We start from the raw sequence: 15,210 nt of genomic DNA on the forward strand, positions 1-15,210 counted from the left end.
GAGGAGGAGGAGAAGGAGAAGAAGAAGAAGAAGAAGAAGAAGAAGAAAGTTTGTGTGTTTTCTTGCAGACATTTCATGACCCAACTAGGGAACATCACCAGTGCTAGAAGGGAGTGTGGGAGGAGGAGGAGGAGGACTGGGGGGTCCTTGGTGCTCTCTGAGCTGGGTGGTTTTCTTGTAGACATTTCATGACCCAACTAGGGAACATCATCAATGCTAAAGGGTTCCACTAACTGGTTTATATGTCAGTCCCTTGCCAATCACCAGGAGAGGGTGAGTTCTAGTACTGCCTTAGATAAGAAAGCCAGCCGGGTGACTTTGGCCAACAACTAGGCGGCACTGAATTCTAGTCTCCCCTTAGGCACACAAAAGCCAGCTGGGTGACTGGCCAATCATCAGGGGACGGCGAGTTCTAGTCCCACCTTAGGCACGGAAGCCCGCTGGGTGCCTTTGAGACAGTCGCCAGGAGAGGGCGAGTTCTAGTACTGCCTTAGACAAGAAAGCCGCTTGGGTGACTTTGAGCCGATCACCAAGGGGCGGCGAGTTCTAATCCCAGCTTAGGTCCGAAAACCAGCTGGGTGCCTTTGACCAGGCGCTCAGCCCCTCCCACCTCACAGGCGTGTTCAACTCACAGGGCATCATGGGAGTTGCTGCACCAATCTTTTAAATAAATAAAAACGCCCCTAACTGTACCAAGCAAAAGCAGGATATAAATCAAAAAAATAAAGCAATCTATTGTTGTTTTTTCAAGAGAAATTAAATTTGGATGGGGTTCTTCCCCAAATTTTTACCATCCCAATAATCGAAATATGAATAGACTTTCTTAACTGAAATACTAGCAGTCCTCCACTTATGACTGTAATCGGGTCCAGAATTATGATTAAGCTCTGCTGGTCGTTAAGCAGAGACTGTACCTGATTGTGAATTTTTTTTGGCAGGGATCGTGAAGCGAACCACGAGGTCAAATGACTCCAGTGCCTGCAATGGAGGCTTGTCAGAAACCTGACATAAATGTCGGTTCCCGACAAACCTCCATTGCACATGAGCTCGCTTAACCTCACGATTCGTTTAACGACCGCTGCAAGAAAAAAAATGTCAATTTCCAGCCCCCCCCAAATGTCCTAAATCGTGGTCACGTGAACGACGAGACGCAGAAAATGGTGGTCAAAAGCAGGCTGGTTGTGGAATGCCCAAATTGCAACGCGACGGTGTATCTGTATTTGCGATTCGGACCTTTGAAGCCGGGCCTTAAGTACCTTTTGGGGGGGGTGTCTGTTTCAACTTCAAACGGTTTACTAAAGGCTGGGTTGTAAGTGGAGGACTTAGCAAAGGCAGAGTTGAGCCGAATCAAGTACCCCACCCCCCCAAAAAGGAAACCTCCAGACCCCAGGAGACACAACGACAACGTGATGGTTGTGAAACGTTTATTTGAACATTTATGAGCCACGACGGGGGACGAACGAGGAAGAAGAGAGACTTTTCAACCCATGGAGGGGGGGGAAGCAGCAAATGGACCCTTACCCACACGCAGCTGGCCGGATGCTACACCCCAATAACTTAAAGAGCACCCCGCTCCCCGAACACACAACCCACCGACGCCCCTCTCCGAGGACAGCTCGCCAAGGAGCAGACATCTGGCAGGCCGTCCTCCCGGGATTCGGGAGAAACGGGGGGCTGCGGGATGCGCCGAATCCGATGGGCCTCCCACGGACACGAGGGGCACCCACATCCGGCGGCTTTGGGGAAAGGGGGGCACGGCGGGGATCGGGGGACGCCATCATCGCAGGCCGCCACGCAGGGCTAGGACCAAGTGGAGGACCGACCCGCCCTGGATCTTGTAGTCGGCCGCTGTTTTCTCATCGTTCCTGCGGGGAGGAAAAAAAAAAACGGGGTGAACCCCAATTTCGGGGCGGGCGGGCCAACATGGTGTCACTGATCTTATGTAACCCCACTGAGGCAGACCTCAACAAACGACCGTAATGGAGACCACCCAGCCTTCAGAAGTATTGGTTTATTATGGCCACCCAAGAAAAAGATTCTTCTATTGTTATTTCAATTTTCGTTTGTGTATACTCCCCCTCCGGTGTTTTGTTAAAACGTAGCGGATTAAGGGAAATTATTATTTATAAAGGAGGAATGGATAGATTTCTTCCACGGCCAAGGAAACGAGCTCAGCGGTTCACGAAATAAATCAATCCCAGACATCTCACTTCAGTTCAGGCCGTTCTCACATAACGACCGAAACCGGACCAGAATTTCTGTCACTAAGCCACGCGGTCGTAAAGCGGGATGTCAAGTGACTGCCTGGCTGAGAGACAGCAATCCTGGGACCCCACTCCCCCCAGTTGCCCTTGTTAAGCGAGGACCGTGCGGGTCGTTAAGGGAGGACCTCACGTGACGGTGACTTTTGACTTCCTGCTGTCTTCCCCAATGCGACTGCAATCGTTTTTCAAGGCAACCTCGGCCTGGCGTTTGTTGGATGGACTGTTTCAAATGTTTCCATGCCCCTCCCCTCAAAAAAAAACCAGGATTAAAAACTGGGCTGTCGTGACAACCTCTCCCTTGGTGGATACTTACATTTGCTTGCCGCTGTAGATGAGTCGCTGCTGCTGAGGCGGGATGCCTTCCTTCTCTTCCACCCGCTCCTTTATTCTTTCCACCTAAAAGGTCGCAGAGAAAGGGAAAAGGAGAGTAAAGTCCATTTCCCCTTGGAACAGCTCTCGACTGCCACCCGTTGGGAGGAGAGAAGAGCATCATAAGCAACGCGGGGTGATTTTTGGACCCGTGTTTTTCAACCGTGGCGACATTTAAGATGGGTGGACTCCGACTCCCAGAATTCCCCATCTTCAAATTACCAAGTTTGAAAAAAAACAACACTGTTTTAGATGTTTGGCTCACGCCTGGGAGGGCCATAAGGCAAACTCGTGAAGCTTAGTAGTAGTAGTAGTAGTAGTAGTAGTAGTAGTAGTAGTAATAATAATAATAAAGTTGGAAGGGACCTTGGAGGTCATCTAGTCCAACCCCCTGCTCAGGCAGGAAACCCTATACCATTTCAGACAAAGGGCTGTCCAATCTCTTCTTAAAAACTTCCAGTGTTGAAGCATTCACGGCTTCTGGAGGCAGGTGGTTCCACTGGTTAATTGTTCTAACTGTCAGGAAGTTTCTCCTTAGTTCTAGGTTGCTTCTCTCCTTGATTAGTTTCCATCTGTTGCTTCTTGTCCTGCCTTCAGGCACTTTGGAGAATGGCTTGACTGCCTCTTCTTTGGGGCAGCCCTGAGATACTGGAAGACTGCTATCCTGTCCCCCCTCATCCTTCTCTTCGTTAAACTAGACATACCCAATTCCAGCAACCGTTCCTAATATGTTTTCTCCTCCAGTCCCCTGATCATCTTTGTTGCTCTTCTCTGCACTCTTTCTAGAGTCTCAACATCTTTTTTACATCGTGGTGACCAAAACTGGATGCCGTATTCCAAGTGTGGCCTTACCAAGGCCTTGTAAAGTGGTATTAACACTTCATGTGATCTTGATTCTATGCCTCCGTTAATGCAGCACAAAGCTTCAGCGTCCCTGTAACATCGTGTATTTCTCAACCTGGACTACTTGACGATGGGTGGACTTCAACTCCCAGAATTCCCCAGCTAACCAGCCAGCAGCCCATTACCTTCAAGCGGCCAAGTTTGAAAAACGGTTTTAGAGGTTTCAACTCATGGCTGGGAGGACCCTAAGGCAAACTCACCAAGCTTTGAAACGCACAAAGCTTCAGCACCCCTGTGTTTCTCAACCTTCGGAACTGGAAGATGGGTGGACTTCAGCTCGTGGAATTCCCAGGGCTGGATGGGGAATTCTGGGAGTTGAAGCCCACCCGCCTTCCCGTTCCCAAGGTTGAGAAACGCTGCTGTCGTGTTGGATTCTGCTCCAGGAAGACACCCAAGCATCACAAGACATTTATAAGCGAGGGAGAACAGGACAAGGCAATCCTGCTGATGGCGTTACCTAGTTTGGTAACGAAACGTCCAGAAGCTATATTGAAACAAGCTTGGAGAGCAAACTGCTGCCAAAACCTAAGCATCTTCTCTCCAACCTATGGCTGCTTTTCAAAGCTTGCTACTGTCTAAGCCAGGGGTCTTCCAACTTGGCCCTTTGATGACTTGTGGACTTCAACTCCCAGAATTCCTCAGCCAGCGTGCCTGGCTGAGGAATTCTGGGAGTTGAAGTCCACAAGCAGGGGTCTTCAAACTTGACCTTTGGATGACTTGTGGACTTCAACTCCCAGAATCCCTCAGCCAGCGTACCTGGCTGAGGAATTCTGGGAGTTGAAGTCCACAAGTCATCAAAGGGCCAAGTTGGAAGACCTCTGATGTAGAGAGCAACTGAATCATTGTCTCTCTCTCTCTATGGAAGGGCTTATTCCTCTGTGATCCTGGCTTAATTCCCTTCTCCGAAGCTGTCTGGAGATTGCAGAAAGAAGGGGCGGGGGCACGGTGGAGGAAGCCACCCCTTTTTTTTGCACAGAAGCTACCAATACAAACCTTCCTCTCTTTCTACACAAACGTAGACCTTCGGGGATCCGGGGTGAACTGCACACGAAAAGCAAAGCAGGGCAAGGGACAAGGATCGTCATCAAGATCAAAACCCACCCCATTCTTTTGAGGGCCGATACCTTGTCTGTCGGTTCGATATCAATCTCTATCTCTTTCCCGGTCAGCGTCTGCAACGAAAGGAGAAAAAAAATTCCTCAAAACACCATCGTCCACTCCCTCTTGCAGGATCCCATCCCATGTTTCACTTCTAAAGAGAGAGGGGGCCGGGTCTGCTAACCTCGTATCCGCGGGGACCTCTCTTTGCTTATGCAGAAATAAAAAAGGGATTTCATTAATCGACATTTCCAGCTTAAATCCTATTAAATCGAAGGCACGCCAGGCTAAGAAATCTTGCTGGGGGTTTACAGTTAAGCCTTCCCATCTTCTAATTATCAGCTGCGCATTCAAAAAGAGTCGGCTTGTAATTAACATCCAAAATGACTCTACGTCTCCAAGCTGTTAATTAGATTTAGGCCTCAAGACTTCGCACGATCTTTAATTTCGTGCACGCTGCGGTTATTAATATTTTGAATTTCAAATATCTGAAGTTCAACGCGCAGCAAATCGGTATTCGGAATAATAGCATGAGAGTTGAAAGGGACACCTCAGAGGTCTGCTAGTCCTGTTCAAGGAGATCCTGCAGCATTCTGGACTAATGGCTGTCCAATTTCTTCTTTAAAAAAAAAAACCTCCAGTGATGGAGCGCCCACAATTTCTGAAGGCAAGCTGTTCCACTGATGAATTGTTCTGTCAGGAAAATTCTCCTTAATTCCAGGTTGCTTCTCTCCTTGACTGGTTTCCATCTGTAGCTTCTTGTTCAGGCGCTTTGGAGAATACGCTGACCCCCTTTGGCGACCTTCTGACAAGCAAAGTCAATAAAGGGAAGCCGGATCCACTTAGCAACCGTGTTGCTGACTTAACAACCGCACTGATTCACTTAACAACCGTGTTGCTCCTTTAACCACTCACAGCGATTCATTTAGCACAGTGGTTCTCAACCTTTTTAATGCCGCAACCCCAACCGGTGGTAAGTTGAGGACTAAACCGGTGGTAAGTTGAGGACTAAACCGGTCGTAAGTCGAGGACTAAACCGGTCGTAAGTCGAGGACTACCCAACCGGTCGTAAGTCGAGGACTTTCCCTGCCTGGTAGCGCCGCACATGCATGGTTCCGCCCCCTGCGCCGGCCGAGGCGTAGCTGGCAAGCGGCAGAGACGGAGCAGGCCGACCACCAGCTGGCCCAGCCCAAGGGACGTAAGGCACCCGCCGGAAAAGGGGAAAAAATGGCGGACAAAAAAAATGGTGGACAGCCTTGCTTGGCGACCCCCGTGAAATGGTCGATCGACCCCAAATGGGGTCCTGACCCACAGGTTGAGAACCACTGGTTTAGTAACTGTGGCAAGGAAGGTGGTCGAAGGGGGCAGAATTCACTTTAACGGAATTTTTGGGCCGGATTGTGGTCGTATATTGAGGACTGCCCATACTAATTTAGATCGCCGACTAATTATGTCGGATCATGCAAGGCAGGGGGTCTTCCAACTTGGCAACTTTAAGACTCGTGGACTTCAACTCCCAGAATTCCTCAGCCAGCATGCCTGGCTGAGGTATTCTGGGAGTTGAAGTCCACAAGTTGTCAAAGGGCCAAGTTGGAAGAGCCCTGCTTGTGGACTTCAACTCCCAGAATTCCTCAGCCAGCGTGCTTCAAGATGGGTGGGCTTCAACTCCCAGAATACCTCGGCCAGTGTACCTGGCTGGGGAATTCTGGGAGTTGAAGTCCACCAGTCATCAAAGGGCCAGGTTTGTAGACCCCCTGATCAAAGGGTTGCCTCAAACTAGCTGAGCTTTCATTGAGAAATATCTGACAAAGGGAAATATCCCTCGGGCTTCGACCGGTTTGACTTCTGCCTGCTGTTGCCGCTGCTGCTGCCGGAGCCAATTCCCGCCGCCCATAATGCACCGCGGCCGGCGTTCCCCAGGGATGCCGCCGTGCCTGGGCGCACCTGGAGGGGCCCTTCGGCCGCCTCGGCCGGAGCCTCCCGCCTCACCTTCACTTTGATCAGCATCGTGGCCGCTCCGCTCCGCTCGCTCACCCGGTGCCTCAGCGCCGCCCGACCTCCAACCTCGGAAGCGGAACTGGCTTCGCAGAGAGCCGCCCCGGGATGTTTTCCGGTCGCCAGTGACGTCACTTCCGGCTCTCCTCCCTTTCGGTCAGAGAACTCCAAACAGGAGTGCGTGCTACGTATCCTTCCGCCGCTGTCGCGTTGCACCATGGGAGATGCTATCTTTTTTTTTTTTTTTGCCCTCACTAGAGTCGCCGTTATGAATGGAGCGGCTGACTCCGTTTCCCAGCACGCCCCGCGGTCCTGTCACGGCTCTTCGTTTTCAAATAGGCTCCTTTAAAAAAAAAGAGAGAGAGAACCGCCGATATCGTGAAGAATGGAGCTATAATTCTGTTTCTACATAACTAATTAAAGAGAGTACCTGAGAGGTGCTTAAAAAGAAAAGTAACATGGCCGCTCGGAGAGAGACGGTTGTGACGCTTTGACCGCTGGGAGTTGTAGTTTTTCTTCTCTAGTAGGCCGATCCGCTTGTTCCTCTGCGCGTGACGTCATCCCGATTGAGCGCGCTCCCTTATGGGAGCTGTAGTTATTAATCCTGGTGGGCTTAATGTAGGCGGTTGGAGGGAGAACTACGTTTCCCACAAGCCATTGCTCCGCTGTTTAAAAAAAACCCAAAAACGAACGGCGGCCAGCTGCGAGGGGTTTAGCGGAGCCCTTTGGAGGCCGAGAGGTGGTCGCGGTCGCCTATTTCCCCCCCCCCCACGTCGGGGAGCGCCGATAGACCGGAAGCCGGCGGAAAGCGAAAACGGGGAACCGGAAGTGGGGTTCGTGCGCTCCCCTATATGCTCCGCACCCTAAAAATTGGACAATTGGGATGTGATGCAAGCTTTGAGATCCAAACTGGGCATCCTGGATTGGGGGGTGCAAGATTGGCACCCTTTAGGCCAGGGTTTCCTAATCTTGCAACTTTGAAGATGGGTGGACTTCAATTCCCAGAATTCCCCAGCCAGCCATGCTGGGCTGGGGAATTCTGGGAGTTGAAGTCCAACTCTGTTTCAAACGACCAAAGTTGTGTCAGGCTGGCTGGCTGGCTGGCTTAGGCTAATCTGCCATTCTCCAATCTCATACTCTCCAGGTGGGCTAGAACTACAACTCCCATGGGCCACCCTGGCTGGGGTGCATGGGAGTTGCAGTCCCGCCAGATCGGGGAGGTAAAAGTGCAAAGCCAAGGGCTTCCCTAGACAGAAGAGACGTTCGAGAGTTTTAAGTGGTCCAAGCCCACTTAAAGCTTTTCTGATTGGGGATGAAGCGATTGCGCCCCAGGGTGGAACTCTTAGCATGGGCAGAGGAAGTCTTAGCATGATGGGCAGAGGACTTTTTAAAAAGCCCTATCTTGAGGTAATAGTGATTTGGAGAGATTGGAGATTAGGAGGAGGGCTGATAAAAAGATTTATGGGAGGGAGACTGCCTGTGGTAAAGCTGGACTTTTGAAATTCAGTTTTCTTTTTGTGTGTGTGTGTGTGTGTTTAGAACAGGGGTCTTCAAACCTGGCCCTTTGATGACTTGTGGACTTCAACTCCCAGAATTCCTCAGCGAGCGTGCCTCGCTGAGGAATTCTGGGAGTTGAAGTCCACAAGCAGGGGTCTTCCAACTTGGCCCTTTGATGACTTGTGGACTTCAACTCCCAGAATTCCTCAGCTAGCGTGCCTGGCTGAGGAATTCTGGGAGTTGAAGTCCACAAGTCATCAAAGGGCCAAGTTGGAAGACCTCTGGTTTAGAATGACGGGAACAGTCATGCGGAAGTTGAGGCTGATGGTGACACTGAGATCATAAACATTTATTGGCAGCAACCTTTGGCTCCCGAAAGCAACCCAATTCACCCACAGTAAGAGAACTGAAAGTGTCACAAAGTTGAAAGTGTAAACTGAAAATTATCGTTAATTACCTTGGGCAATAAAGTCTTGCAACCCTACGGAAAATATCTATGGAGATTCTCAGTCATCCGGGACATAATTGTCCCAAAGGTGTTTTTTCAAAAGCCAATTGGACTTTGTTTTTCCTTGATTACATTTCATGTTTCATCCACACCGTTTCCACTATTCAGGTATCCCTGAGGGCCCAAATAAATCTCCAGGTGGCCTCAAGACTCTCAGGGAAAGTACTAATAACCAGATGACTGTAAAGGAATATAAATCCTTCCATCCTCCACCTTTCAGTCAGAACTGAAGAAGCTTCTCGGATGAGAAGCGAAATATATTTCAGGAAAAACAAAGTCCAGTTGATTTTTGAAAAAAAAAACATGTCTGAGTAGCTGCTCAGAGTCTACAACAATGGATTAGCATATAAATTGAATAAATAAGCAATCTATATTAAATACGGCAGTTCTAAGCGCAAGACAGGAAAATGGATTAAAGAAAACCACAACTTGTTGCATGTGGGAAATAAAAATACTGCACAGCATTTGTGTGCGTGAATGGATGTTTATTTGGAAGGGGGGGAAAAATCAATGAACATTCTAAGAAAGCTTGTAAGAAAATTAATATTTAGCTGGCAAGTCCTGTTGAAAATAATTTGCATTAGAAATCGTTTAACTTAAGGTTTAGAGAAGGTTGGGATTTTGTCCCCGATGTTCCAGATTTCCAGGGCTTTGCTTTTGATTCTTATTCTTATTTTTTAATTTACAGGAATCCAAAATGCCCCACATAGATAATGACATTAAGCTGGATTTCAAGGATGTTCTTTTGAGACCGAAACGGAGTACGCTCAAATCCCGGAGTGAGGTAGAAGGACCTTTTTAGTCCTCCCTGCAGATGGCAAGGAAGTTATAATAATAATAATAATTGAGATAAATAAATGTAAATCGTAATAAATAAATGTATCTAATGGTTCTCAAATCGGAGAAAGGCCTGTTTACTTAGCATTTGCTCTTCCCAGCGGGAACTTGAGAATAAGGGTTTGCGAGGGTGAAGGGTGTGTGCTAGCAAGGAATATCTTGATGAGAAACTTAATAACAGGATATGGATTGTTTATGAAGACTGAATGTAATTAAGATACGCATAAGCTAAAAATTTATTGATAAATGTAATAAGGATGTTTTTACTACTGAGTTGATATAATAAGAGCTGTACTAGCTTGAATAGGAGACAGTAAATGTTAAGGGAAAAAGAGGAGAAATATTTGATGTTGTAACTTGAGATTTGTACTAAAGATTTTGTTCTCGAACTATTGATTAACCCACTCACCACGTTGCTTTTTAAATATAAGAAATATAAGAAGTGGTCCCTTTATTTTTTTGAGCAGTATACTTAAATGTAAAATTGGAAAATTAATAACATATTATTTTTTAAAAAAAATCTCCAGTGATGGAGTGCCCACGATTTCTGGTGCCAAGCTGTTCCACTGGCTAATCGTCCTCATTGTTAGGAAGTTTCTCCTTAATTCCAGGTTGCTTCTCTCTTTGGTCAGTTTCCAACCGTTGTTTCTCGTCCTGCCTTAAGGTGCCTTGGAGAATAGCTTGACACCCCCCCCCCCTCTTCTCTGGGGCAGCCCCTCAAATATTGGAACATTACTAGTGGACAATCACTTAAATATGAGCCAGCCGTGTGCTGCAGCTGCCAAAAAGGCCAACACAGTGCTAGGCTGCATTAACAGAGGGATAGAATCAAGATCACGTGAAGTGTTAATACCACTTTACAAGGTCTTGGTAAGGCCACACTTGGAATACTACATCCAGTTTTGGTCACCACGGTGTAAAACAGATGTTGAGACTCTAGAAACTAGAGTACAGAGAAGAGCAACAAAGATGATCAGGGGACTGGAGGCTAAAACATATAAGGAACGGTTGCTGGAATTGGGGATGTCTAGTTTAATGAAGAAAAGGACGAGGGGGGACATGATAACTGCGTTCCAGTATCTCAGGGGCTGCCCCAAAGAAGAGGGAGTCAAGCTATTCTCCAAAGCGCCTGAAGGCAGGACAAGAAGCAACAGATGGAAATTAATCAAGGAGAGAAGCAACCTGGAACTAAGGAGAAACTTCCTGACAGTGAGAACAATTAACCAGTGGAACCACCTGCCTCCAGAAGCGGTGAATGCTCCAACACTGGAAGTTTTTAAGAAGAAACTGGACGGCCATTTGTCCGAAATGGTCTAGGGTTTCCTGCCTGAGCAGGGGGTTGGACTAGATGACCTCCAAGGTCCCTTCCAACTTTATCATTATCATTATTATTATTACTATCATGTTTCCCCTAGTCCTTCTTTTCAGAATAACAAGAGTTGGAGGGGACCTTGGAGGTCTTGTAGTCCAGCCCCCGCCCCCCCCCTCAAGTAGGAGAACCTATGGTTGATTAGAAAAGAAGCTTAACAATGAGGTGGAGGACATTCGTAGGCATTTAATTGTTATCTTCTAAAACTGTCAAGAAATGTAATAATTTAAGGGCGATAAAAGAGAATATCCTTGGACAAAGAGAAAAATCAGGGAAGGTTACTAGGTGGAATATGGGACCGTAGAAACTGATTGTGATTGATTATTTGCAAATACAAACTCAGACAACTCACTGTTTACCAAATATTGACGGTGATATGTAGGGGGAAAAAACCAATAAAACATATTTTAAAAAAGAAAAAGGAAGGAAGGAAGGAAGAAGGAAGGAAGAAAGAAAGAAAGAAAGAAAGAAAGAAAGAAAGAAAGAAAGAAAGAAAGAAAGAAAGAAAGAAAGAAAGAAAGACGGGTGCCATTCATTTAATGACCTCAATGGAAATTTCCGGTCTCTGAGGTGGTCATAAGTGAAGGACAACCGGTACGAAGTCCCGGCAAAGTTCTCCTCGCAACCGGCATAAGGTGTGCCAGGTGATTGACAGGCTGCCATTCCCGGCGGCCAAAGGCCCGGCGGAGGTTGGGAGAGTCAACTTTTCAAAGTTTTGGGGTGTTAATCCTTCTGTGCATTGGCTCCCCTTTCGTCTAGGTGGATCTCCTGACGTCCTTCACCTTCCGGAACTCCAAGCAGACCTACCGGGGGATCCCCATCATCGCCGCCAACATGGATACGGTGGGGACCTTTGAGATGGCCAAGGTTTTGGGCAAGGTACGCGTCTGCGAAAAAAAAAAAACACCGATTAGGCAGCGTTGGTCAACCTTGGGTGGTTTCAGGCGTAGATGGCTGGGGGATTCTGGGAGCGGAAATCCACCCGCCTGAAAGGATCCAAGGGTTGACCAACGCTGGCATCAGCTGCCCGAGGTATGAGTTGGCTTGGAATGGTGGTTGCTGAGACTTCTGCAATTTGACTTTTCCTCTTTGATGGATCTTCTTAAAAACAATGGAGGGAGAGTCATGGATTGTCCAAGTGGGTTGACACTAATTTCATCTGCAAGCCCTTCCTTCCTTCCTTCCTTCCTTCCTTCCTTCCTTCCTTCCTTCCTTCCTTCCTTCCTTCCTTCCTTCCTCCCTCTCTTTCAACTTTCTTCTTTATCTTTTCCTTCTTCCTTCCTTCCTTCCTTCCCTTCTCTCTTCCTCCCTCTCTTTCACCTTATCTTTTCCTTCCTCCCCCTCCCTTCCTTCCCTTCTTCCTTCCTCCCTCTTTCAACTTCCTTCTTTCTCTATCTTTTCCTTCCTCCTTTTTCCTTCCTTCCTTCCTTCCTTCTTTATCTTTTCCTTCCTCCCTCTTCCTCCCTCCTTCCTCCCTCCTCCCTCCCTCTTTCCTTCCTTTATCTTTTCCTCTCTTCCTCCCTCCCTCCCTCCCTCCCTTCCTCCTCCCTCTTTCAACTTCTTTATCTTTTCCTTCCTTCCTTCCTCCCTCTTTCAACTTCCTTCTTTATCTCTTCCTTCCTCCCTCCCTCCCTCTTTCAACTTCCTTATATTTTCCTTCCTCTTTCTTTTCTTTCTTTCTTTCTTTCTTTCTTTCTTTCTTTCTTTCTTTCTTTCTTTCTTTCTTTCTTTCTTTCTTTCTTTCTTTCTTTCTTTCTTTCTTTCTTTCTCCTCCCTCTCCATCACCTCTTCCTCCTCCTCTTATTTTCCCCGACAACAACCACAACCTTGCGAGGTGGCTTGGGCTGAGAGACAGGGACTGGCCCAACGTCACCCAGTTGGCTCTCCCCGCTAAGGCAGGACTTGAACTTAGGGCCTCCCGCTTTCTAGCCAAGTGCCTCAACCGCCAGCTCTCCTCTTTCAATGTTGTCTCCTTCCCCCAGTTCTCTCTTTTCACAGCCATCCACAAACACTGCACGGTGGAGGAGTGGAAGGAATTTACAGCTCAGAATCCAGATTGTATCCAGGTGGGTGTGTAATCTGGCCCTTCACCTTCACTTCCCCCTCTCGTGTCCACCCCACGCCCCAGTCCTCCATTTACGACCGACGGGTCATTGAACCACCGTTCAAACCTTTGACAGGCTTCAAAAATGCGACTTAGGACCCCTCCTCAGAGTTACGACTGCCAGCCCCGCCTGCGCTTGGCAACGGGCTCAAATGTATTTTTTTTTAAAGTTTTATTATTTTTTAAACAGAGGTCAATAATAATGGGTATCTCCGAGACCGTCTTCTGCCGCAGATTGCCTCCCATCGACCGGTACGCTCCCACAGAGCGGGCCTCCTCAGGGTGCCGTCGGCCAAACAGTGTCGGCTGGCGACCCCCAGGGGGAGGGCCTTCTCTGTGGGAGCCCCCACCCTGTGGAACGAACTCCCCCCAGAGATCCGGATTATTCCGGATCTCCCCTCCTTCCGTCGTGCCCTCAAGACATGGCTTTTCCATCAAGCGGGATTGGCCTAGGGGGGGATTTTATAGCGATTTTAAAGGGATTTTATAATTTTTCTAATACAGGTTAATTAATATATATTTTAATTTGGCTTTTAAATATTTATTGTATAGCTCTGTTTTCATTTACCTGTAAGCCGCCCTGAGTCCCTCGGGAGAAGGGCGGGGTATAAATTAAAGTAATAAATAAATAATAATAAATAAATAAGTTCAACAAAAACGTGTTGTCTGAGTGTCTTATTCAGTAATACAAATTAAATTCCTAATCCCTAAATCTTTTCTCTAACCCATGATAAAATACTGTAGGTCCCAAGTTTGAAAATATTCTGTTTCTTCTTTTTCTTTCAACCTTAAAGTCAATCTGGACAGCCATTTGTCTGAAATGGGATAGGATTTCTTGCCTGAGCAGGGGGTTGGACTAGATGACCTCCAAGGTCCCTTCCAACTTTATTATTATTATTATTATTATTATTATTATTATTATTATTATTATTATTATTTATTATTATTTATTATTATTATTACTACTATTACTATTATTATTATTATTACTATTATTATTATTACTACTACTATTATTATTACTATTATTATTATTACTATTATTATTATTACTACTACTATTATTATTACTATTACTATTACTATTATTATTATTATTATTATTATTATTATTATTATTATTATTATTATTATTATTATTATTATTATTATTATTTCCGCACAGTATTTTTTTAATTATTTCTTCCTCTGGGTGGTGTTTCTTCGTCCTTCCCATATTGTGCAAATATAATTCTTGCCGCTTGTTATCACGTGTAGAATCAAATGTGTACTTTGCTTGTCAAGTTTTTCTGGCGTTATACCTAGTAAAAAAGAAAAAAATCAGGTTTATAGTCTGTGTGTTTCTCTAACATTTTTTTTCTAACCAAGCGTGTGTTATTGTCCAACATCTCCTTGGACGATAACACACATATGATCCACCACGTATGATAATCAGTACCTGGTTTGTGTTTACATTTCCCACATTTCTCTGGCATGTTTTTAAACATTTTTGCTAATCTTGTTGGTGGCAAGGGCCACCTGTAAAACATTTTATATGAGTTTTCTCTGTATGAAGCTGACATTGTCCATTTATAGTTTCTTTCCCGCAAATGTGTTTGATGGATCGATTTATAACTCTCTATCCCAGTGGTTCTCAACCTGTAGGTCGGGACCCCATTTGGGGTCGATCGACCATTTCATGGGGGTCGCCAAGCAAGGCTGTCCACCATTTTTTTTGTCCGCCATTTTTTTGTCCGCCATTTTTTTTGTCCGCCATTTTTTTTCCCCTTTTCCGGCAGGTGCCTTACCTCCCTTGGGCTGGGCCAGCTGGTGGTCGGCCTGCTCCGTCTCTGCCGCTTGCCAGCTACGCCTTGGCCGGCGCAGGGGGCGGAACCACGCATGCGCGGCGCTCCCGGGCAGGGAAAGTCCTCGACTTACGACCGGTTGGGTAGTCCTCGACTTACGACCGGTTTAGTCCTCGACTTACGACCGGTTGGGGTCGCGGCATTAAAAAGGTTGAGAACCACTGCTCTATCCCATCTCCAAACCCCCAATCGCATTTGCCTGATTTTTATTCATTCATTCGTTCACAAATGGTATAATAAGGTTTTCTGCTTAAGAGGCTGGACTAGAAGACCTCTGAGGTTCCTCCCAGCTCTGTTATTCTGTTAGCTTCTTGTTAATGGCTCTGCGGGACTTTTCAACTCAGTCCATGGTGCTCTAGTTAAGTAGTTTTCCTAGCCCCTTTTTTTCTTCTTTTCCTTCCGTGTTTGCGAATTCTCTGCTC

General features: G+C 46.7%; 3 protein-coding genes across 3 annotated transcripts in view; 1 reads left to right on the forward strand and 2 right to left on the reverse strand.

Moving 5' to 3' along the window:
• Window positions 1-639, reverse strand: part of LOC107292251 (magnesium-dependent phosphatase 1) — a 6,434-nt gene extending 5,795 nt beyond the window's left edge. The window contains exon 1 of the mRNA XM_015821328.1: window positions 633-639. Within this exon, the coding sequence (XP_015676814.1) occupies window positions 633-639 (7 nt within the window). The remainder of the gene's footprint in view (window positions 1-632) is intronic.
• Window positions 640-1,493: 854 nt separating this feature from the next.
• Window positions 1,494-6,695, reverse strand: NEDD8 (NEDD8 ubiquitin like modifier). Its single transcript, XM_015821331.1, has 4 exons — window positions 6,624-6,695; window positions 4,661-4,708; window positions 2,578-2,660; window positions 1,494-1,865 (listed from the first exon to the last, which is right to left on the reverse strand). The coding sequence occupies exons 1-4, from the start codon at window positions 6,639-6,641 to the stop codon at window positions 1,778-1,780; spliced, it is 237 nt and encodes a 78-aa protein (XP_015676817.1). The 5' UTR covers window positions 6,642-6,695; the 3' UTR covers window positions 1,494-1,777.
• Window positions 6,696-7,450: 755 nt separating this feature from the next.
• The window catches only part of GMPR2 (guanosine monophosphate reductase 2), a 14,149-nt gene continuing 6,389 nt past the window's right edge, over window positions 7,451-15,210 (forward strand). Inside the window, exons 1-4 of the mRNA XM_029285119.1 lie at window positions 7,451-7,462; window positions 9,323-9,418; window positions 11,600-11,719; window positions 12,823-12,906. Of these exons, the coding sequence (XP_029140952.1) occupies window positions 9,332-9,418; window positions 11,600-11,719; window positions 12,823-12,906 (291 nt within the window). The 5' untranslated portion in view covers window positions 7,451-7,462; window positions 9,323-9,331. The remainder of the gene's footprint in view (window positions 7,463-9,322; window positions 9,419-11,599; window positions 11,720-12,822; window positions 12,907-15,210) is intronic.

The sequence above is a fragment of the Protobothrops mucrosquamatus genome, unplaced genomic scaffold (genome assembly GCF_001527695.2).
Source record: "Protobothrops mucrosquamatus isolate PMUCROS unplaced genomic scaffold, P.Mucros_1.0 scaffold1306, whole genome shotgun sequence".
Classification (NCBI taxonomy): domain Eukaryota; kingdom Metazoa; phylum Chordata; class Lepidosauria; order Squamata; family Viperidae; genus Protobothrops; species Protobothrops mucrosquamatus.